We start from the raw sequence: 25,313 nt of genomic DNA on the forward strand, positions 1-25,313 counted from the left end.
TCTGCAGGCACTATCTTTACGGCTTTAAATGGTGAGTACGATAGTAGCGGTACTTTTGAGAGTGTGGTATATTTCTGCAAAACACTTACTGGTGTTGATGGTACAGCAATTAAATAAAATAGAAGTTGAATAACAGGGAAACAATAGATTCCTGTTGCATGTAATTAGTTATGAACGACAACATAGCTCACGAGATATTCACTTCTAAACGCATACTACATCTTCACTGTAAAAAACACAGAAATATCACAAATCTGCACTCTGAAGTATTTCTATCTCTCGTGACCACGCGCAAGCCGCTCTACACTTGAAGTCCCTGCCACGACCGTGTGTTCGTCACGCCATTGCCTCCAGCACTTCCCACGTCCTGTGCTCATACTCTTCTCCCACTTCCATCCAGTCTCCCCATTCACGAGTGCTGTGATTGGCTAGAGCGCTCCCACCATGTCTTCAGTCCAACACACCTTCACAAACATAATGTAACACATTCAAAATACTGCATTTACATTTAAATAACTTGAAATTGAGTAAATATTCCTACGGCTGGACCATAACACGCTCTAATACACATTATTAAATACATAAACAAATTAAACAAACATATATCAAAGGAATAGCAATCAAAAGTAGGCCAGTAGCCTGATGTCTATGTGCTTACTAAAACACAGTAAATATTTGACCAATTTCTTCATGAATAGTATATATCGTATATAAACAAAGACATAGATGAATAAATATATTTATAAGCATTCTGCTACCGTTTTTTTGTGTAACTGTGGAATACTTATGGCCTGACACGATCGATAGTAATCGGCCACTTTGACCTCCAATAACTCCTGTACTATTCAATTTACATCCCTGTAATTTATACCAATTTAGGTTTCCACTAATTGCTTTCTAAAGAAACATAGATCAACACAATCAGATGAAAAGTTTGGATTTTGGAAATTCGTTGCTGGGTGTTACTTGTATAATTTACAGACAGATCTGCAAATAATGGTAATGTAAATGTTTCTTTTTAAGGTATCATGATTCATCTGGCTACTATTCATTTCAATACAGAATGTGAAATGTCTGCCATTAAGGTTTCAGGAAGACCGCCACCTTTGGCACTCTCAGCATACAAGTCTCTTTCATCGACACAGCGTCACCATGGAATTCCCAGCCACTCGGTTCCTGGACCCCGGATAACATTCGGCACCACTTGTTTGCTGCCAGGTCCCGGCTTACAGAGTGGCCTGTGCGGTCATGCCAACTCTGAACTTAGAATGTTTCCAGGGCGCCACAACTCACCTGTTACCTCACAGGCACCACATAGCAAAACATCATAAAACACAATGAGTATGTAATGTTCTTCGGAGGGAAGGCGAAAGGTCAACTTTGGTTTATTGGAAGAATTCTAGGAAAGTGTAGTTCACCTGTAAAGGAGTGAGTTTACATAAAACTCCTGTGATCCATTCTGGAGAACTACTCATGTGTTTGGGAATCCCCACCAGTTCAGGTTAAAGGAAGACTTTGGAGCAATTCAGAGGTCTGCTGCTACATTTGTTATAGTAAATCTGATAAGCTTGCAAGTATTATGGAAATGCTTAACATATATCTCATGGAAAGACTGTGAAGACAGAATAAGACAAATCAGGACTTGTAAGGTAGATATTGACAGTTGTATTTCTGTTGCTTCATTTGTAGGTGAAGAGCCATCTGCCATGAGTAACAACATGTTGATGACAGGTTGCCATTGAGTATTGCACTGTATCCCATTTACCTGCTGTTAGAATCTGAAACAAATTACTCACCAGTTCAGTGCTTGACAACGTCTGTTGAGTGGACATACTATCCAGAACTTGCTCACCGTAATGCAGTACTGAATCCACATGCCCATGCCTATACCTCTGCTTTTACCACAGTACAGGGAACAGAGATTTGCAGGAACACAGAAACACTGTCGTAGGTTGCTTGAAACATGAAAAAGGGTCACATGCACTGCTGATTCATTTTAAGTTGTTACACCCCAACTGCATGGTACGAAATGTCAAAAATCACATGAAGTGTTGCACCCACCTGCCAACAACATGCTGTTCAGGTAGGTGGTGGAGGTATGCTCATTTTCAGGATGTTTACAGGGAATGAAATAGGATCCTTCCACATCTGCCATCATCTCTCACCAACAAATGATTCACGAACCTTCTAGTCAACTGTGCATCTGTCCTTCTGCCTAGAGCACTCAGGTGGGAACCCTTTCTTTCAGCAAGATAATGCACATTTCGGACGCTCCTGAACTATTTCAAATTGGTTTGAGATTCTCTCCACAGTTATGAAGGTGTTTTTGTGGCACCTCAGGTCAACTGATCTGAGTCCTGTTGAACAGATCAATGACAAATAAAGTGATATGTGCATGCTTTGATCCAATTATGATCGGTCACAATGTGTTGTGACCACTGGTTGAACAGTGCAATATCAGAATGACTCAACAATGTTTTCAATATCATATGGAGTGCTGTCCGTAACACAATGAATTGCAAATGTCAACAGGGTGAAAGGTGGTACCCTTTACATGACTAGGTAAATGTACCCAATTCAGTTGTTCATGGGTGTATTTGTGAAAAACTTTCCCAAATTGCTGATGTGTATCTGAAATATCAAATACATAAAATACTTGTGTGAAAATTATGGGACTTTGGTTCTGAAAAAACTAATAATATTAGTATGACGACACCACATGCAACAGTTGGAGCTTTCTTTCACTTGCTACTTATTGAACTAAATAATGGTGATACTCTTCTGTATTTGCTAGACAAAAGATACATTTTGCTGCATTCTAAAAGAAAGTAAAAGGTAAATAGCAATCAAAATTCACCTACTTTTCACAGATGTTTGTAGACTTGCAAAATAGCCATATTGTTTCACAGAAATGGCACCCATATCACATCAATAACTTAGTTCAATAACTTAGTTCTCCATAACCATCTGATACAATACCATCTGCTAAAGATCAGTGTACACACATTTGTGATGTTCTTATATTAATTTAAGTGGCTTGCTGTAAATTTAAGTTTTCACTAAACTCAGAGTACAGTCAAAGGTAATCTCTTCACGTCCTGAGAGGATACCAACAGAATTTGATGAAAAGACGTGAAACTGATGCCACATATTTGTGTTTGACACTAGGAAAATGTTTACTGAATGAGGTGGTGCAGTGATCAGTACACTGGACTTGCATTTTGAAGGAAGATGGTTCAAATCCACGTCCAGTCATCCTGCTTTAGGTTTTCCGTGATTTCCCTAAAATCGCTTCAGGCAAATGCCGAGGTGGTTCCTTTGAAAGGGCATGGCCAACTTCCTTCCCCATACTTCCCTAATCTGAAGGGACTAATGACCTCACTGTTTGGTTCTCTCCCCAATGTCAACCAACCAACCAAGAGCATTTGTTGAATACAACACAAACAGTTAGACAATTATGTTTTTTTTTTTTAATATACAGTACAAACAGTTACTCTTTGCAGGGGTACCTATGAGAAATAAAGATTGCTGCTGATTCAAATTGTCCAGTAGCTGCATAATTCTGACACATAAAAGGTTTAATTTTCTGTGCATAAACTTAAGCATGAAGCTCCGGGACTGTGTAATGTAATAGACTGAGGTGCCACAAATGAATTATATGAAACACACATTTAGCACACATCACAATACATCTGTACCTTCAATTTTTTTTGCATCTGATCTTTCAATTCTTATGTTGTTCCACAGTATTAAATTAGTGCTATTAAGCTATGTTTACATTTCTGTAATTTTCTCTTATTTACATTCATTATTCTATAAAAGATGTAATTGACCATATGGATCAATTATAAGGATATGTAAGACACGAAGAGTATGGCGAAAGTGTAAATTTACAGCAATTTGGAGAAATTCTCAGCCTTGAGGGTTTGTGGTCTAGGTTAATACAAATAGGTGTTGTGTAGTTTCTCCTAAGTTACTTTTAATAAAAATACTGTGATTTACGACTGGTGCAATAATAATTTTTCTCCAATTTAACTGAATACAGGCATCACCAAAAGAGCTAGCTGAATCAGTTGATTTATTGCTACAGTTGAAAGAACCTCCAGATTCACTGTGCTCTGATTTTCTTGCTCATGCACAAGTTCGTATGACTGAACAGCTACAGGTGCTACAAGACATGAAAGATCAGGTAAGACTTTCTGTTTCCCCTGTACACTGGCTGAAGTGAAAAGTACTGTCAGTTGCTTCTGCCCACATTATAGATGCATAAATAAAGTAAAAATTTTAGTTTAAATATTTTAATCATTTGCAGTATTTACATTGTAATATCGTGATTCTTATAAAATGATAAAAAAATTATTTGGAGCAGGCAAATGTTTTATAAATAATTAGTTACCTAACTTGTCGAGTCACTGGTAATAGTGATTGTTGGTCATATTTAAATATTATTTATCTTTGCTCCAGAAGTCCTGAGGTGTTCTTTTGTATAATTTAATGACCTTATGTCATTATGATGAATTTGCTTAATAAAAGTCTGGTGACAACCCAGTCCCTTTTTTAGGTTCATCATTTATTCATAACAACTCTTTGTATCTCACAGGCCATATAATCTCACTGACATTAAAAGAATAATTGAACTGAACAAAACACCGCGGCTTACTGATTCTCCCAGTTGCAACCATGATCACCTTTATGACGTCTTAACAATCCACAAAATTTACTTCTTGGTTGAGACGATATAATTACAGTTCATTTTCATAATGAAAAAGATATTGCTACAATATTCACATTAAAATTAACTTGATATTTTAATTTATATAATTATGATGACAGTTTTTATTGATGTTTTCATTTTCTAATGCAGTTAACAGACTTTTCAAATGTAACATATTTTAATATTTTTCTGTATTTACTCTGTGAATTATGTAGCTGTTTAATGAGATGACTCAGCAAAATTTTACTCACAAATTCATTTGATGCATCTCATATTGCCACTGCAGTGAATGAACCTCTTGAGTGGCAAAATAGGCAGCTAGAAGTACCATTATCAAAGGCTAACCAGAAAATTCTGTCTGCTATCCTTTTGTTGGGATGAAACTGTTACTTAATGGGCATGATCATATAGACATAATGTCACATATGCACATGACATACTGGCAGTTGCCTCAGCAGACTTAAGGTTAATCCTCTACCTGTCGTGCCTTTCTTGTAACGTGAGGTCTTGAGAGACCCCAAAAGGATAAACAATATCTAATTGCTCTTATAACATATATTTGAGGTATTATTTTATAGGATTTAGTTATGTAAGAGGACTGCAATGAAATAAATAAGTAATTATATGTTAATTATTTATTTACACTATGTAAACATTGTCTCTTTGGAACAAGTTTATCATGATATTTATTTCTTTATGAAAACCAAGCAATTTCTTTAAATCTAACAATTAATGGAGTTCAACACAGATGTAATACTAATAAAAAATAGAAAGTAACATGAACTGATAAAAAATGTATAAACTTTCACTCGTCTAAGTGGACCTAGTTTTTGTTTCGGATACGGCCTATGCATAGTGCTTTGGTATGAGCTGGGCATATATTACCGTTGCAGAAATGACAAATAGATTTGAATTTTTCTATCTGCTCATCTTAAACAGTGAATGCAATGCTTTCTCGTTGGTACAAACTCATCATCAGGTGGTACATTCTGAACAGCAGTTATGAATCGCATTATACCCTGTTTCAACTCATGAGGTAAAGTTGTTACAGTTTCTCGTACATGCAGTTGAGGGCGACGCAGTTCAAATGCCAGTGTTTTAAAGAAAACTTTACATTCCATTTTGTATGCCTGATTGACTGTGTCCAGTATTATGTGAGCATTCAGTGCACCAATATCCAGGAAAGTGAAGAGCAGCTGCAGTGGCATGAGTGTGCAAACTGATGCAGCAGAGTAGCTGCAGATAAGTTGGTCCACTACATCACACCCCGTTTCGTTTTATGGTAAAAGCTTATAATTAAAGGAAGTTTCCTGTGGGAACTATCATCTGACACCAATATGATGTATTGTTGAAGGAAGTATTACTGTTTTGTACTTCTTTGGGCAATAAGACAGCAAAGTGATTGTTGATTGATAGCCAAAAATTGTTAAACATTATTTTCATACCCTTCTGCTTGAATTCACTTGGAAATGCTGCTTTATTTTTTCGAAGTGTACCAACCACTGTCAAGCTGTGATCTTTCAGTAGTTCTTCTACTAAAGGAATGCTTGTGAACCAATTGTCCCTGGTCACATTTGGTCCAGTACCTGATATGGGAGCAGTTAGCTGCTTGACAAGTGCATTTGTCGAACTGTCTTGATAAAAGGTCTTTCCGGCTGTTTACCAACATAAATCTCTAATTTTCTGGTGTAAAATGTAACAGCATCCCCTAAAGAAAAAACCTTGATTGCATATTACAGATTTGCTGGGCATGTATTGATGAAATCACCGTGATCTTCTGTAATTCTGTAGCATCTCATCCACTGTAACTTACTCATTGTTTCTATAGTGTTTCTCACAATTGTTGACAAAGATATTGTATAACTGCCTCATTGGTGCCAACATGTCTGTTAGACTTCCATGTGTGAGAATGTCATCAAATTTAAGAGCTCTAAGTAAAAACTGAAATCGCTGTTTAGACATAACAGCACGACAGAAATCAAGGCCAGTTCCATCAGTAATCCAAATGTCATCAATTGAAGTATGGGACAACTTATGTAGCCCTGTTATGTACATGATGCCAAACAAAGCTTTCAACTCAGTCAAGTCTGTAAGCCCACAGTCTCATTCTCCGTCATAATTTATCCACATTGATGTTATGTTTATATTTGTGCAGTATACCACGTGCTGCAACATTTCTAAGTCAATAAATAATAACCAAGATTCTAAAGGGTTACTAAATTCGCGTGCTGTGCCTTGGGGACCTGGTTGTTCTGTGACAGTATTATGTAGTTGTCTTCTGACAGCCTGTTGGTAGGGATGAAGTCATCATCTAACAGCCTGTTGGTAGGGAGTTTTTTTTTCCATTTTCAAAGAATAGTGTACGTTTCGTCTCTATGTCTTTTTTTTGTTGACAGAATAGAAATTATGCGATGATAAATTTGATAATGAAATGTCATCTTTGTCACTATTTGAAGATTCTAGCAGTTGAAGATGTTCTTGAGGATTGTCATCTTTTCAGTCTCGCTCTGACACTGAGTCATGATCACTAACTTCCTCTGGAAAATCGACATTCTCTTCTTCATCACCAATAATTTTGTCGTTTTCCTCTTCCAGCCATCCCACAATTCATTCACGCTGTTGTTTGTCCATGTTTATTTTATCTGAACTGCTCTACAACAAAATGAATCATTAACATAAACAATGTAACAAAAAAAAACACAAAAAAAAAACAAAAAAAATAAAGTAACCTTCAGAATTTCACTTACACCAGTCGTTGTGTGGGGTCCCTCAAAGCCTCATGCAGGAACACACATCTGCACCAAATGGCACACATGCACAGACTAATTGTTGCCAGTGATGTTGCTAAGTATTGTCCCTTTTAGGAAGCTGTCAAGAGTAATAGACAACTGGAAAAATTTTAAAAGTACGTAATTGCCATTTATGTAGAAGCCAAGCTTCTGAAGACTCCACATGACGGGTCGAGGGTTAAAGGTAGAGGTAAAACAATAAATGTTATCTTTCTGATGCAGCAATGGTACACTAAAAACAAACTCAGAATAGAATCTAATAGTATATTTTTGAATGTAGATCTGAAAATCAATTACATTTGGACTAAAATAATGTATAAGCTACATAACAAAAATAAATTACTATAAATTAACAGTGAAATTGTAAAACAGTTGAGTTTTTATATTTAGTGCCATTGGAGACAATGACTTGATGAATAGCAGAAGAAATAAACAGTAGAATAAAAATGACCCGAGAAATTTTTAGTGAACTAAATATAAAAGGAGGCAGTGAGCGGATGAGGCAACCACAGTGGATAAAATCACGAATAAAGTTTATATTAAGTTCTAGTGAACTATTATGTGACAAAGAGACTGGGACAATAAGGACATTAGTCATCATATTTATGAACAGCGCCCAGACATTTATTAAAGAATCAGTATTGGTGTAAGGCAACAGTGCTATAGATGTGCACTGCCCCTTTGAATTCCTGGACACCTATAAATGACACTGCCAATCAAATGCCATACAGGAAATGGATAAGGTTCAAGGCTCAAAGTGAAGTAAATAAATGAAGCATTAAGTGGTTCTCAGGTTACCTCAGTTGTATGTTCAAAACATTATGTTTTACGGTATTGATCCCATCATGTTAAAAACAGATAAAAACAGACACAGCTTGAAGGAAGTATCCAAATGGGATGAAAATTGTTAGTTGTGATGTACATTTAAAGTCAAACAACTGATTACAATTTCAGAAAAATTGGATGACTCATTCAAGAGAAACAGCTTCACAAATTGAGCAAGTCAATAAAATGTTAGTCCACCTCTGGTCTTTATGCAAGCAGTTACTCAGTTTGGCATTGATTGATAGAGTTGTTGGGCATTCTCCTGTATTCATTACAAAGTCACCCAGAAGGTCAGTAGTCTGTAGACATTCTTCAGACATATGGATCTCATTGTCGATGTCATCGGCTCAGCCCCAAAAAAAATGTCACTTTCATGTTTTACAATAAGAGAAGGTTGTTCCTATTGATGGAAGCACTAAACTGAACACTGTATAAGTCACTACCTTGTACTACAGTTGTGAAATGGTTCCATTGTTGTCGCGTAAGAGCTGAGATGAAGGATGCAGGATAATCCTTAGTTGTTGTTGATGTTCGTCACTGTTGTGAAGAGGATGCAAGTGAAGATGATTACTGTTGAATGATGAGACAGAAAGCTGGAAATATTTAAACTTTATTGTTCATAGCAATACATAGAAAAGACACATGTGCATTTAGCAGAAGAACTACTGTGGAGATAGTCCTGCAGCAGATGGCTGTACCACTGACCAAAAAGTTTTGTTATGTTAATTAGTGCAATCAATGCTGGCATAATGCAAATGGAAAACATAATAAAATTTGTCATGCCCTGCTATTGGCATGCTGGGAAAAAAGAAAGATGTACCTGTATTTACAGGATTTGTTGCAGACAAGAAAGAAACAGCTCACATAGTTTGATAGCCTAAATAAATGTGTTTGTAACATGTATTGTACCTGCAAATGGTGGACTGCTACTCATTGTAAAAATGACATGTTGAGTTGGAGACAGGCACAATGAAAAGACTGTTACACATTTAGCTTGTGGCCAGAGCCTCCTTAAAAAAAAAAAAAAAAAAAAAAGGAAAAACACGCACACACATTCATTAAATCAAGCAATAACACCCCCCATACACATGACCACCATCCCCAGCACCATTGCGTTTCCACCTTCGCGTCTTCAGTCGACTCAAAACATTGGCCTTTAAATGTGATTTTCATCTTTGGAAACAGGTAGAAGTCGCATGGGGTTAGGTCTGACAAGTAGGGAGGGTGAGAGATTATTGCCAATGCTGTTTTTGCACAGGAATTTCTTCAGAGTGAGCAAGGTCTGTGTGGCTGCATTGCCATGGTGCAGCAAACAGTCTTCCTTTTTCCACCACTCTGACAATTTGTGGCAAACATTTCCCCTCGGTCATCTCAAAACCTTGCACTAAAACTGCCTATTGACAGGCTGATGAGGTGGAACAAAGTCCTCTCCGAATGTCGTAAAAAAAAAAAAAAAATAAATAAATAAATAAAATAAAAAATCAGCATTTGCTTCACGTTCCTGTGAACTTGACGAGCTTTTTTCAGACGATCTTGTAGAAGATGGTGTTTTCCATCATGATGATTGCTGCTTTGTTTCAGAGTCATAATCCTAGACCCAAGATTCCTCACCTGTTATGACTCAGGATGAGAATTTTGAACATTCTCAAACTCTTTGGTGCAGCTTAACGTACGTCTGAATTCTGAGTTTTCATTAGTTGATGCTGAGAAGACATGGGACAAATTTTGTTGCAGTTCATCTCATGTCCAGTTCACTGGCTAGAAATAGTTGTCATGTACCATAATGTACTGTATGACAGCCCAAGTCTGTTACAGACATTGTGAATTTTCTATCTTCTGTCTTCATAGATCATGTCTTGCACTTTCATGATCATTTCCGGTGTTGAGCATGTTGATGGTCGACCACCAGAATGTTTGTCATCTCCACTGATTCGAGACCTTCCTCAAAGTGCTTCAATCACTCAAACATTCTTCCTTGACTCAGTGTTCTCTCACCAAACGCCTCTGTCAGCATGGGATGGGTTTCAGCTGCAGTTTTGGTTGGCTCTGAGCACTATGGGACTTAACATCTATGGTCATCAGTCCCCTAGAACTTAGAACTACTTAAACCTAACTAACCTAAGGACATCACACAACACCCAGTCATCACGAGGCAGAGAAAATCCCTGACCCTGTCGGGAATCGAACCCGGGAACTCAGGCGTGGGAAGCAAGAACGCTACCGCACGACCACGAGCTGCGGACAGCTGCAGTTTTCTTCAACTTGAAACAGAATTTGATGCAAATCTGTTGCTCCTAAATGTTATCCATTTCACAATTCGCAGAAGTGCTGACTTACACCACAACAACTCACAAGTGCGTGTGCCAAAGATGACGCAACTTGTATGCCTCACTAACTAAGATCTGTACCTTGAGACATCTAGCAGCATAATGCCTTACTGCTACTGATTTGACTGGCACTGTGAAATTCTCTGATGTTTTGAGTAGCATCTTGTATAGGGAAGTGGCATCATCAGTGATGAGTAGGTATCCATGAGGTAGAGGGGTGGGGATGGCGGAGAGTTGGTGAAGGAGGTGGCTTGTGTCTTCGACGTGGGAGTCTAGGTTATATGCATTTGGTTGATGGTGTTGCTCAGTGAGAGCTGAAATTGTTTCAGTGTGGGCACAATAACCAGCAATGTTGGGTCTGTGGATTTTGGGGAGCATGTAGAAGGTGGGTGTGTGGAGGGTCAGAGGTATGAGGAACAAAGGGGTTCAGGGGAGACTTTCTGGGAAGGGCCTAAGGTTTAAGCAGGCATTGGAGGTTATGTTGGTCTTCTGGGATGGGATCACTCTGACAAATTTTATAGGTGGAAGAGTCAAACAATTGGTAGAGGCCTTCTGGAAAGTGGCCTTCAGGGAGTGGAAAAGGAAAAAGAGAGGAACAGGGAAGGGAAAAGATGTGCAATGATTCCAGCAGAGCTGGTATACAACATGGCTGCTTTCACAGGTGACCCGAGCTCTGATGGGGCATGATAAGCCTGTGACACGGCTGGTATAAGAAGTTCTGGGTGGGTGGATTTGGCACACCTGGGTCTTCCACAGGGATATGATCCCTGTGGCAAGGGGTTGGGATTAGGAGTGGCATACGGATGGACTAGGATGTTGGGGAGGTTGGGTGGGTGATGGAACACCGCTTTATGAGGAGTGGGAAGTATCTCAGGTAGAATGTCCCTCATTTCAGGGTAAGATGATAGGTAATAAAAATCATAAGAAGGGTGTGGTTTTGTTGGTTGGTGACAAAGGATGCATTCCTTTGTAACTGATTCTTGGGGGAGGTGGGAGGATAGGGGATGTGCGTAAAAATGACACAGGAGATCTGTATACAGACTAAGTTCAGAGGGGTAGTGCCTGTCTATGAAGGCTGCGGTGAGACACTCAGCATACTGGGCAAAAGAGTTCTTGCATTGTAGAAATGCTGTCCATGGATGGCCAGACTGTATGTAAAGGGTTTTTTGGTGTTGAAAGGATGACAGCTGTCGAAATGCAGGTGCTGTTGATCGTTTGTGGTGTTGATGTGGACAGAGGTTTGGGTGGAGCCATTATTGAGGAGGAGGTCGACGTCCAGGAAGGTGGGACTCTGGGTTGTGGAGGCCCAGGTGAAATTGATGGATGTAACCATGTTGGACTTGTCAAAGACCTACTCTTCTTTCCCTTATCTCTGCTATGGAAACACTTTTTTGCCATCAATCCCTCCAACCAAATCCAACCTAATCCCAACTTTGCCCCCTGTCTCTCCCAGCTGATACCACTGTCCAGCCATGCTCCTTTTTATATTGGCTGTTTATATTGGAATGACTATCAACTAGCTCTCCAGCAGGATGAACGGCCACTGCCAAACTGTGGCCAAGAGCAAAGTAGCCATGTGGCACAACAATCAGCTGTACATAATATGCTTGATATCAATGGCTGCTTCACAACCCAGACCATCTGGATCATCCTCTCCACCACCAACTTTCCTGAACTGAGCAGATGGGAGCTATCTTTGCAACATATTCTCCCAGTTTACATTCCCTCAACCTCTCTGTGTGCTGCCTTTACCAATGCACCTGCCTGCCTCTCCCCTTGTCTGCTCCTCCCATTTTTCTTTTTCTCCTTCCTGCCCCAACCCCTCCCCATCTCAATGCTCAGCAGCCTCACAACACTGCATCTATTAGCAGTCTTGTTGTACATCCTTCTAGTTCGTGCACACTCTCCTCTGTCCTGTACCCTGCTATTCCTTCCCCTTCCCGAACCCCTCCTGATTGCTGCTTCCATTAAATGTGACAGTTACATTCCAATCCAAGCTGACGGAGCTTGCAGTCATGTGTGCATGACATGTTCTTGCTTGTGTGAATGAATGTGTGTGTGTGTGTGTGTGTGTGTGTGTGTGTGTGTGTGTGTGTGTGTTTCCTTTTCTGAAGAAGGCTTTGGCCAAAACCTAAATGTCTGATTTTTATTCACTTTGTAATAATAGGATATGTAACCATAGTAAGGTTGGAAGGCACATCCATAACTGGTAATTGCTTGAATAAATAACTTTTTAAGAAAATTTCATATTGTACTATATATTGTATTATAATTTAAAAATTAATCTCAAATGTTTGTCAGTACTATAACTTCAAAATTATCTTTATGTCATATCAGCTAGCAAATATTTTGTCTATTAGGAAATGCAGACTCCCTCTTACTCTTCAGTAATTTTAAAAATCACATTATGATGAAAAAAGGTTGGAGCCCATAGAGAGCTGCTACAAATGAACTAGAGCTCTGACTTCTTGTATAACAATAGTATCTTTCATATTACTCATAATATTATGTGTATTAGTTAACTTAATATTTGTTTATGTCTTACTGTTGCATGCTGTTATGTATGTAAATGTTTTATTCTCTTGCACTTTGAATTTGTTTGTTTTAGGATATGATAGAATTTGTTGATGCTGGTAGTTCAGGATTTCTCAGTGACCTTTGCCTTGTTGTTGCATCATATAATGATATGTTCCTGAATAGACCACGCTCTCAGGATCCCAACCAGAGGTACAATACTAAAGGATTAAGTATTATGATAGCACCTTATTACAGAATATTACAGAAGTAAATCAAATATCTTCATATAAAAAAGGAAAATATAACTACTACATTTAAGTTACTTTAAGGACTGGTAATGGTATTAATTGCTATCCCCAGAATTGATTATAGTTAATATTGAGAAACTTCCTTGCAAAAGGTTATGAGTGAGTTCCTTCTGTGGTTGTTCAATATGGCTTCATCATCAACAGACTGTTATATTTATTTTTGTTTTTTGTTGTATAATATGTTCATTGTTGAATACCAAGATAGTTACAGAGATCAAATATTTTACCATATTTCATCCTTTGCTGTGCACCTTTCAGACTAAGTAATTGAACGTTATCTTGTTATAATTGATCTTGTGTATCTTCAGTGGAGAAATTGTGGAGAAACATGAAATGTGATTTATTCATCTTGTTACTTACAATTTTCAGATCATATGATTGATATGTAGGAGACATGTCAGGATTTGCAATAAGAACATTTTTAACAGAAATAAAAATATTTACATTATTTTAAATCCATTTCTAAGATATAGCTACACAAATACATACTAGTTTTCAGTATACAAATAAAATAAATAATTTTTGTATTCGCACTATGAAATTGTCGTCTACAAATTTGTCAGTAGAATAACAACATTTCTCCACCAGAAGAGCAAAGACCAGCCTTTTCAGGGAACCAAGCTCCATGTTAAATTTATTACTGGCTTTTATTTTATTGTTGTTTTTAACTTCATATACTCCAGTGTTAAACATCATGTTGGAACCTTTAAATTCTCTTTGTGGCAGATGCTGTAGTTGTGGTAGAAATGAAAAGTGTCAAGTGTGTGTTGGTTTTTATATAAAGATGCTGAATTTGCACAGGAGATTGCACCATAATGAGTAACAGATTCAAAGTAGCAGTAATGTCTAGGCATTCCTCAAAACACTGAACAGAGTAAACAGTTGATGGCATTAGTTTAAATGTACTATCCTAACTTATTTTGGTGCATGTGTATTATCTTCACTCATACATTACAAATGTTCTTTGCAGGCAATAAGAAAAATAATTTTAATTTTATGTTTGCTAATGCTTTGTGTGACATTATTTTTCATAATATTTTTAAATGTTATATACGGGATGTTCTCAACATGTAGGACCATCATTACATAGCTTGTAAAGGATACTGTACTGAGTACTTTAACATTAGGAACTAATAGCTGGAAATTTTTTGTTGTCATGAACAACTTGAGTTTAGAGAAACTGTTCAAAGTGGCGAATGCAATCTCAGTGCAAGCATTACATCAGCACATAAAATTTTGTTTGTCCTCTCAAATATGTCTCATCTTGTTACAGAATGTGACAGGCACTTGGAACGCTACCAACTAGTTCCTCTCCAGTTTTTTCTGATTTTTCACATGTCAATGATTCTGTGTAACTCCAAAGGGGGGAAAGATTCCAGTCCAGTCCAATGATGAGATTATGTGTTTTCGATATGCTCATGAATATTAATACTGAAGTTGTACAGCATCCTGTTGCATTGAAACCACACCCTCTCGTGAGGAATAAGAGCTAAATTTCCCAACAACTACAGCAGTGCATTTCAAATGAATACCACATAATGTGGACCACTGAAATGGATGCCAGAAAGTAAGGACCTATTCATCTATCTTGCATAATTTCAGCCCAAGGTTTGTAGAGAATTGCTGCTAGTGATCTGATATGAGTTATGTATGGATTTTCATTACTCCAGACATGGCTATTGCTACATAAATAGTTCAAACTGTAGGAAGTTTGCCACTGTAATATTGTATCAGATAATCCATTGACAAAACTGTCCCATTGCTTGCACATGTTGTTTATTTATAGGGGAATAATTGCTGCTACACCATATTCTCCACAGTGTATTTTTTGCAGTATGCATTTCACAGACAAATTGACAAGTTTTCATTTACGAGTCTTCTTCCACATGATTCAATTCCATCTCCTCAAATTCTACTGTGCAAACATTTTTTACGAGCCAGCTCTTTGTAGCTTTATCAAACCAATTTCTATGATGTTTCTGTGTATGATAGGAAATTCCTTCAAAGTAGGGTGACATTTGTTACAAAACGTTTCTCTGCTCACGTGTTTAGCTTTACAGACACTACATTCTGCTGCACCATACATTAAATATGTGTCTGCAAGTTTCCATAATAAGTAATGCTCCATCTTTGATGAAAAGTAGCAAAACTTCACCCTTTCCCATGTATCACAGACTATTGTGTGTTCTTTTTCAATGTTGCATCACCAGTATTACTGCAGTAGGTATTTGTCTGTTGTGAAACATAAGCCATTTAGAAACATGTGCTCCTCTCTCATTGCCCATTCAAGATGAACCACATAAAATATTAATTCTTGACATTTGGTTCCTTCCTGGAAATAATGAGTTTAGTATCCTTGACTGTCTGTATAATTTTGATCATAAAGATCTGTGATACTTAAGATACTCTAATAAAATACAAGTTCTATATCACAAATGTAATAAAATGGGCCCTAAACAAATAAATGAGTGATAATTAGTTGGTGTTGATAAAAGATATGCAATATGTATTTCTATTATATATATAACTGAACTGTGTGTGTTTCCTCCAGGATAACTGTATGCCATTCTTTTCTCCACCTGTAATGTCAGTATATTTTTAATGATATCATATTAAGACTGATGGTGTAATACTTGATGCAGTGATGATTTAGATTCAGTCGCAACAACTCAACTGAACAACTTTGTGCTCCAAAACATGCAGAACTACTTTGAGCTCATGAGTAACAGAGTGGAACAAGAACAAGATACAGGCGATACAGCGGTTTTGGTCCGTGCACTTGATCGTTTTCATCGGCGGCTTCAGGCTGTTAATACTCTTCTGGCAGAATCAGACTTTGCCAGGTTAGTCTCTTTCAGTTCAGATCTGAGATTTACCTAATTAATATTAGATTGTGTTCTACGTTATTTCATAACTTCCATGTCCACTGTCAAGTCACATTATTATGGCTGCCTCAAAGATATGTGGTGTACAGCATGTCACTCATGGCGTATCTCATGTGATGTACTGTGGCAAAGTAGATGTACAAGGAGAGCGACAGACTGTTTATATGCATTTTGCCTATTGTTGTCATGAGCAAAGAAAGTAATTTATCTTTCGGTTAGTTGTAAAACAATTATAATGATCAGATAGTGGGACAAGGAAAGCATAATTCTGATTTGCATAAATTTGTAAAATCTGAGTCAGAAAATCTTAGTACAGTGCCCAAATTAACCAGGAAACAACTGGACTCAAGTCTGAAAATTTTAAAACTACTTAAAGCGGTACATCCAAATTTTTTATGTGAAAAATCGTAAATAAAATGAACTTTATTAACATTGTACATCTTTATGCTTCATGTGCACATATTTACTTCTCAGTGTAGTCACCCTGATGACAAACACATATCTCCCAAAGAGAAACCAGTTTATTAATACTGTCGCCATAGGATGTTTGACTTTGTTGATGGGACCACAACATCACATCTGCTTACCCTGGTTCCTTACTATCACAGTGAAGACTGCGAAAGTGTTCTTCAGTTGATGAAACAGGTGAAAATCAGAGGCAAAGTCAGGACTGTGTGGAGGATGATTGATAATAGTGAACCCAAGGAGTTGGATTGTTGCAGATGCCGCAGTGCTTGTGTGTGGTCTGACATTGTCATACCGAAATAGAGGGTGCTCCATGTGTTGACAAACTCTTTGAATTTGTGCTTTCAGAAACTCGATTACCACATGCTGTTTCACATGTATGGACATAGTTTCATTACATACTGTTGTGTTACACACTACGATTTGGAGCCCTCTAGTGGCAGTGGGTTGCAACTTGTCAGCAAAGCAGGGAAGTGGACTGAGTAATATGCATGATGTTTAATACCTCAGTCCATTTTGAGAACAGAATAAAAAATTTGGAGGCATTAGTTTTCAGAATCCCCTCGTATTATGTTATTGTCAAGAGAGTTTGATTCTTTTTTGCATCTACAATTACATTTGTTGCACATGCATGATATGTTTTGGTGGTGGTGGGGGTTAGTGTTTAACGTCCCGTTGACAACGAGGTCATTAGAGACGGAGCACAAGCTCGGGTTAGGGAAGGATTGGGAAGGAAATCAGCCGTGCCCTTTCAAAGGAACCATCCCGGCATTTGCCTGAAACGATTTAGGGAAATCACGGAAAACCTAAATCAGGATGGCTGGAGACGGGGTTGAACCGTCGTCCTCCCAAATGCGAGTCCAGTGATATGTTTTGGTAGCCGGTGATAAAATGAGATGAGAAGGTTAGGTGTCATCTTCCACTAGTTGCAAAGTATGTATTTTAATTACAGCACTGAATTCTATTATGTATATTTCTACAAAAATAATATCCTTATGTAGTGTATAACAGATGTGAAACACTTACTGTATGCTGTCATACTACATCATCTGTGTTTATCACTACAGTAACTATTTCACTTTTGATATGCAGGAAGTAGATATTTTTCAGTTCTGTAGAAATGTGTGTTACACTTTCCAAAACTATAAGTAATGTTAATATCTCACCTGTAGTGCAGAGTTGCACTTAATCTTCTCATATGATCACTGGCTGTTAAAAGCATGTTACATGTTCGTGATACAAATTCAAAATACATATATGAAACAGAATGAAACCCATCTTATGATGACAGCATGACCAATGAAATGCATAGTGGTTGAAATAAAGTTTTAATAATTCCTACCAGGTAGGATTCACACCCTGCATATAGTTGTTGAGTGACATCATTGTTCCTTTATTGGATGTGTTATCTAGTACTCTTAACTTCAAACTATGAAGTGAGAAAGGTTTCCTGGCGGGTTAAAGTGCTGCTCATCATAGTTAGGGAGTCTTTTAAATGTCAATAAAAGCATAATCACAAAATAAATAAATAAAATAAAAACTGCTGTGTGCCTGATGACAGCACCAAATGATTTACCAAGGAATTGGTGGAAAGTAACAAAACCAATATTACTCAACTTATTAAAAGAAATCTGATTATGAGAAGATGTACCATATTTACCTGAGTACAAGATGACCCTGAATATAGGACGACCCCCTCCCCTTTTTTTAAGAGGCTCCTTGAGAAAAAAGAATTTTTTAAAATTATCTGCCCAATCAAAATTGCAAACTTTTATTGACATAAGGTATCTACCTACAAAAGTTAATATTACACATATACTAAACTTACAGCTTTTATTCACTGTCTACTTTTTGATAATACAAAGAGAAATAAAATAAACAAAAAGGAATTGTTTTCATTAATATCTTCACTGCCTTTTTTGTTCACTTAGCCTGTTGTCTGTGGTATCACTATTTTTATTCATCATCATCATCATCATCATCATCATCATCATCATCCTAACAGGACAGCTAAGACCCTTACATCTCCATTACCACAAGAATGTGTTGCAATGTCTGAGGTTGTGCTTATGGTGGGACCTGAGAATACAGCTGCCTTGTTTCTTTCCCTCTGAACACACAACGGATTTTGCTTCAATACAAACGTGAAAATGTTACAATGTCTCTTGCTTCTGATCATATCATCTGCCCGCCGCTCTTTTGTTGGCCGTGTAAAAGCAGTATCTGACAAAACCCAGTCACTCCTGTCACATCCTACACTGAGCGTTGACAATGTTGCTGCACAAAACGTGTCATAATTCCATTGGCCCCAATGTAGACTTTTGGCATTTTCTGTGGAAATGTGAGCTATTGTTGAGTATTTGTCTAATTGTAAAATCAATTTGATTCCAAGCACAAATGGGTTCAGGCAAACTGTAGTTTAAACATGCCACATATTCAGAAAAAGTCAAAGTATGCAGGACAGATTCCCATGATTTGCAGCACGGCAAAATTTGCTGCCCACTCACCTCTTCCCTCCCCACTTTGATCATAGGTCCCCCTCGAACCCTCCATAGTGATGTACTTGAGTAACAGTGAAACGTGGATGGCAATATCTTCTAGGGTGTAGGTCATATGTAGCAACAGCAACTAAAACAAAAATAAGAGATCACAATCACGGTTCAGTCCAATTCTCGAACTTTTGCTCTTCCTGCGATAGAGTGAAGTCATTCATTCTACATTTACAATCCAAAAGCCACCCAATGGCGTGTGGTGGAGGGCACTTTATGTACGTGCCACTGTCATTACCTCCCTTTCCTGTTCCAACCGCGTATGGTTCGCGGGAAGAGCGACTGCCGGAAAGCCTCCGTGCTCGCTCGAATCTCTCTAATTTTACATTCGTGATCTCCTCATGAGGTATAAGTAGGGGGAAGCAATATATTCGATACCTCATCCAGATACGCACTCTCTCGAAATCTGAACAGCAAGCTACACCGCAGTGCAGAGCGCCTCTCTTGCAGAGTCTGCCATTTGAGTTTGCTAAACATCTCCGTAACGCTATCACGCTTACCAAATAACCCTGTGACGAAACACGCTGCTCTTCTTTGGATCTTCTGTATTTCCTCTGTCAACCCGACCTGGTACGGATCCCACACTGATGAGCAATACTCAAGTACAGGGCCGAACGAGTGTTTTATAAGCCACTTCCTTTTTTGATGGACTGCATTTTCTAAGGACTCTCCCAATCAATCCCAACGTGGCACCCGCCTTCCCAACAATTAATTTTATGTGATCATTCCACTTCAAATTGTTCCGTACGCATACTCCCAGATATTTTACAGAAGTAACTGCTACCAGTGTTTGTTCCGCTATCATATAATCATACAATAAAGGATCCTTCTTTCTATGTATTCGCAATACATTACATTTGTCTATGTTAAGGGTCAGTTGCCACTTCCTGCACCAAGTGCCTATCCGCTGCAGATCTTCCTGCATTTCGCTGCAATTTTCTAATGCTGCAACTTCTCTGTATACTACAGCATCATCTGCGAAAAGCCGCATGGAACTTCCAACAGTATCTACTAGGTCATTTATATATACTGTGAAAAGAAATGGTCCCATAACACTCTCCTGTGGTACACCAGATTTTACTTTAACGTCTGTAGACGTTTCTCCATTGAGAACAACATGCTGTGTTCTGTTTGCTAAAAACTCTTCAGTCCAGCCACACAGCTGGTCTGATATTCCATAGGCTCTTACTTCATTTATCAGGCGACAGTGGGGAACTGTATCGAATGCCTTCTGGAAGTCAAGGAAAATGGCTTCTACCTGGGAGCCCATATTTAATATTTTCTGGGTCTCATGAATAAATAAAGCGAGTTGAATCTCACACAATCGCTGTTTCCAGAATCCATGTTGATCCCTACAGAGTAGATTCTGGGTTTCCAGAAATGATATATTGTTGTTGTTGTTGTGGTCTTCAGTCCTGAGAATGATTTGATGCAGCTCTCCATGCTACTCTATTCTGTGCAAGCTTCTTCATCTCCCAGTACATACTTCAGCGTACATCCTTATGAATCTGCTTAATGCATTCATCTCTTGGTCTCCCTCTATGATTTTTACCGTCCACACTGCCCTCCAGTACTAAATTGGTGATCCCTTGATGCCTCAGTTCAATCCCGTCTCCGGCCATCCTGATTTAGGTTTTCCGTGATTTCCCTAAATCGTTTCAGGCAAATGCCGGGATGGTTCCTTTGAAAGGGCACGGCCGATTTCCTTCCCAATCCTTCCCTAACCCGAGCTTGCGCTCCGTCTCTAATGACCTCGTTGTCGACGGGACGTTAAACACTAACCACCACCACCACCACCTTGATGCCTCAGAACACGTCCTACCAACTGATCCCTTCTTCTGGTCAATTTGTGCCACAAACTCCTCTCCTCCCCAATTATATTCAATACCTCCTCGTTAGTTATGTGATCTACCCATCTGATCTTCTTCAGCATTCTTCTGTAGCACCACATTTCGAAAGCTTCTATTCTCTTCTTCTCCAAACTAGTTATCATCCATGTTTTACTTCCATACATGGCTACACTCCATACAAATACTTTCAGAAACGATGTCCTGACACTTTTGCCATTGCCAATCTTCATTCCTTAATCTTTCTTCTAAAATAAGTCGTAGGGTCAGTATTGCCTCACGTGTTCCAACATTTCTACGGAATCCAAACTGATCTTTCCCGAGGTCATATTTTGCAGCTGTGACTTATTAAACTGATAGTTCGGTAATTTTCACATCTGTCAACACTTGTTTTCTTTTTGGACTGGAATTATTATATTCTTCTTGAAGTCTGAGGGAATTTCTCCTGTCTCATACATCTTGCTCACCAGATGGTAGAGATTTGTCAGGACTGGCTCTCCCAAGGCTGTCAGTAGTTCTAATGGGATGTTGTCTATTCCCAGGGCCTTGTTTCAGCTTAGGTCTTTCAGTGCTCTGTTAAACTCTTCATGCAGTATAATATCTCCCATTTCATCTTCATCTACCTCCTCTTCCATTTCCATAATATTGTCCTCAAGAACATCGCCCCTGTATAGACTCTGTATCATTGAGGCACGCAAGCCTCCCCACCAATGGCAGGGTCCATTCAAGGAGGGGGAATGAAATGACGTGATACGCGAGCAATAAACATGTTCCAAAATTCTACAACAGATCGATGTCAGAGATATAGCCCTATAGTTTTGCACATCTGCTCGACGACCATTCTTGAAGACTGGGACTACCTGTGCTCTTTTCCAATCATTTGGAACCTTCTGGTCCTCTAGAGACTTGCGGTACACGGCTGTTAGAAGGGGGGCAAGTTCTGTCGCGTACTCTGTGTAGAATCGAATTGGTATCCCGTCAGGTCCAGTGGACTTTCCTCTGTTGAGTGATTTCAGTTGCTTTTCTACTCCTTCGATACTTATTTCGATGTCAGCCATTTTTTTGTTCATGCGAGGATTTAGAGAAAGAACTGCAGTGTGGTCTTCCTCTGTTAAACAGCTTTGGAAAAAGGTGTTTAGTATTTCAGCTTAATGCATGTCATCCTCTGTTTCAATGCCATCATCATCCCACAGTGTCTGGATATGCTGTTTCGATCCACTTACTGATTTAACGTAAGACCAGAACATCCTAGGATTTTCTGTCAAGTCAGTACATAGAATTTTACTTTTGAATTCACTGAAGGCATCAAGCATAGCCCTACTTACGCTAACTTTGACGTCGTTTAGCTTCAGTTTGTCTGAGAGGTTTTGGCTGCGTTTAAACTTGGAGTGAAGCTCTCTTTGCGTTCGCAGTAGTTTCCTAACTTTGTTGTTGAACCATGGTGGGTTTTTCCCATCCCTCACAGTTTTACTCGGCGCGTACCTGTCTAAAACACATTTTACGATTGCCTTGAACTTTTTCCATAAACACTCAACATTGTCAGTGTCAAAACAGAAATTTTCATTTTGATCTGTTAGGTAGTCTGAAATATGCCTCCTATTAGTCTTGCTAAACGGATAAACCTTCCTCCTTTTTTTTTTATATTCCTATTTACTTCCATATTCGGGGATGCTGCGATCACCTTATGATCACCGATTCTCTGTTCTGCGCTTATAGAGTCAAAAAGTTTGGGTCTGTTTGTTGTCATAGGTCCAAGATGTTATTTCCACGAGTCGGTTCTCTGTTTAATTGTTCGAGGTAATTTTCGGATAGTGAACTCGGTATAATGTCACTCGATGCTCTGTCCCTACCACCCGTCCTAAACATCTGAGTGTACCAGTCTATATCTGGTACATTGAAATCTCCACCTAAGACTATAATATGCTGAGGAAATCTATGTGAAATGGATTCCAGATTTTCTCTCATTTGTTCTGCCACTAATGCTGCTGCATCGGGAGGTAGGTAAAAGGAGCCAATTATTAACCTAGCTCGGTTGTTGAGTATAACTTCCACCCATAATAATCCACAGGAAGTATCCACTTCTATTTCACTACAGGATAAACTACTACTAACAGCAACAAACACGCCACCGTTGCATGCAATCTATCCTTTCTAAACACCGTCTGTGCCTTTGTAAAAATTTGGGCAGAATTTATCCCTGGCTTCAGCCAGTTTTCCATACCTATAACGATTTCAGCTTCGGTGCTTTCTATCAACGCTTGAAGTTCTAGTACTTTACCAACACAGCTTCGACAGTTTACAATTACAACACCGATTGCTGCTTGGTCCCCGCATGTCCTAACTTTGCCCCGCACCCTTTGAGGCTGTTGCACTTTCTGTACTTGCCCGAGGCCATCTAACCTAAAAAACCGCCCAGTCCATGCCACACAGACCCTGCTACCCGTGTTGCTGACTGCTGGGTGTAGTGGACTCCTGACCTATCCAGTGGATCTGAAACCCCACCATCCTATGGTGCAAGTCGAGGAATCTGCAGCCCACACAGTCGCAGAACTGTCTCAGCCTCTGATTTAGACCCTCCACTCGGCTCTGTACCAAAGGTCGACAGTCAGTCCTGTCGACGATGCTGCAGATGGTGAGCTCTGTTTTCATCCCACTAGTGAGACTGGCAGTCTTCACCAAATCAGATAGCCGCTGGAAGCCAGAGAGGATTTCCTCCGATCCATAGTGACACACATCATTGGTGCTGACATGAGCGACCACCTGCAGATGGGTGCACCCTGTACCCTTCATGGCATCTGGAAGGACCCTTTCCACATCTGGAATGACTCCCCCCGGTATGCACACGGAGTGCGCATTGGATTCTTCCCCTGCCTTGCAGCCATATCCGTAAGGGGCCCCTGACGTTGGAGCTCCCAACTACCAGTAAGCCCACCCTCTGCGACCGCCTGGATCTTGCAGACTGAGGGGCAACTTCTGGAACAGGACAAGCAGCCATATCCAGTCGAAGATCAGTATAAGCCGGAGACAGAGCCTGAAACCTGTTCGTCAGACAAACTGGAGAGGCCTTCCGTTCAGCCCTCCGGAATGTCTTTCGCCCCCTACCATACCTCGAGACGACCTACCACTCTACTACGGTGAGGGTTCAGCCTCAATGTGGGCAGTATACCGGGCAGCCACAACCATAATCTGATCGGGGGATGCATGGGACGAGCTGCCCGTCCCCGACAAACCCCCATCCGGACCCCCACAGTGATGCCCATTGGCAACAGTCTCAAGCTGTGTGACTGAAGCCATCACTGCCTGACGCTGGGAGCGAAGGGATGCCAACTCAGCCTGCATCCGAAAACAGCAGTCGCAGTCCCTATCCATGCTAAATACTCTTGTGCAAAGAACGTCTGAACTAATCTATAGAGAGCACAAACAATTTGACACAAAATTTAAATGGGTATTAAAATACAAGATTGCTTAGTAACTGCAGTAATGCTGCTACTTGCGCACTGCTGACACACTGTTCGGCGGCAGAAGGAGACTACGCAAATTTACACTATTCAGGTACTAAAACGTGATGCTACAACTCTCAAATACTATAATACGCCCGAAATTTATGAATTAAATAATGCAAGTACCCAAAAACTCAAGAAGAAATTAAGAATTAAACTATGTAACAAATAAGTGAGCTACAGTTATACAACTTGCTGCTGGCAGCTGCTTATCCACTGGCGGCAGGGAGCTGTTGTTGATATTTAGTTATGGATTAATTTTCTTTCTCATTTCATCTTAATGTCACCAGCTTGTTCTAAAGATGATTAAAAGCTGGTGACATTTTTTCCCAGTAGTTTAATGTGTTGACAGCAACCGAATTTGTTGTTTGCAACTCACTTGGTTAATCATTGCCTCCACTGTTGCTCATAACCAAATAGAATATTGACTTGGATTCAGAATCAATTAATGGTTTTTGAAAGACAAGATGAATGTTACCTTTTCCTCAAAAGCCACATAAATGTATGTGTATGGTACCCATACAGGTAGGAAAACTTTTATTGCAAACTTGTTCAAATAAAATAAAAGTTTGTATGTTGATGTAATT

General features: G+C 39.1%; 1 protein-coding gene across 1 annotated transcript in view; it reads left to right on the forward strand.

Annotated features, from left to right (window-relative positions):
• LOC126278078 (vacuolar protein sorting-associated protein 51 homolog) overlaps nt 1–25,313 on the forward strand; it is a 106,232-nt gene that overhangs the window by 39,592 nt on the left and 41,327 nt on the right. Inside the window, exons 6-8 of the mRNA XM_049977914.1 lie at nt 4,046–4,189; nt 13,264–13,382; nt 16,123–16,323. Of these exons, the coding sequence (XP_049833871.1) occupies nt 4,046–4,189; nt 13,264–13,382; nt 16,123–16,323 (464 nt within the window). The remainder of the gene's footprint in view (nt 1–4,045; nt 4,190–13,263; nt 13,383–16,122; nt 16,324–25,313) is intronic.

This window comes from Schistocerca gregaria, chromosome 6 (genome assembly GCF_023897955.1).
Source record: "Schistocerca gregaria isolate iqSchGreg1 chromosome 6, iqSchGreg1.2, whole genome shotgun sequence".
NCBI lineage: Eukaryota > Metazoa > Arthropoda > Insecta > Orthoptera > Acrididae > Schistocerca > Schistocerca gregaria.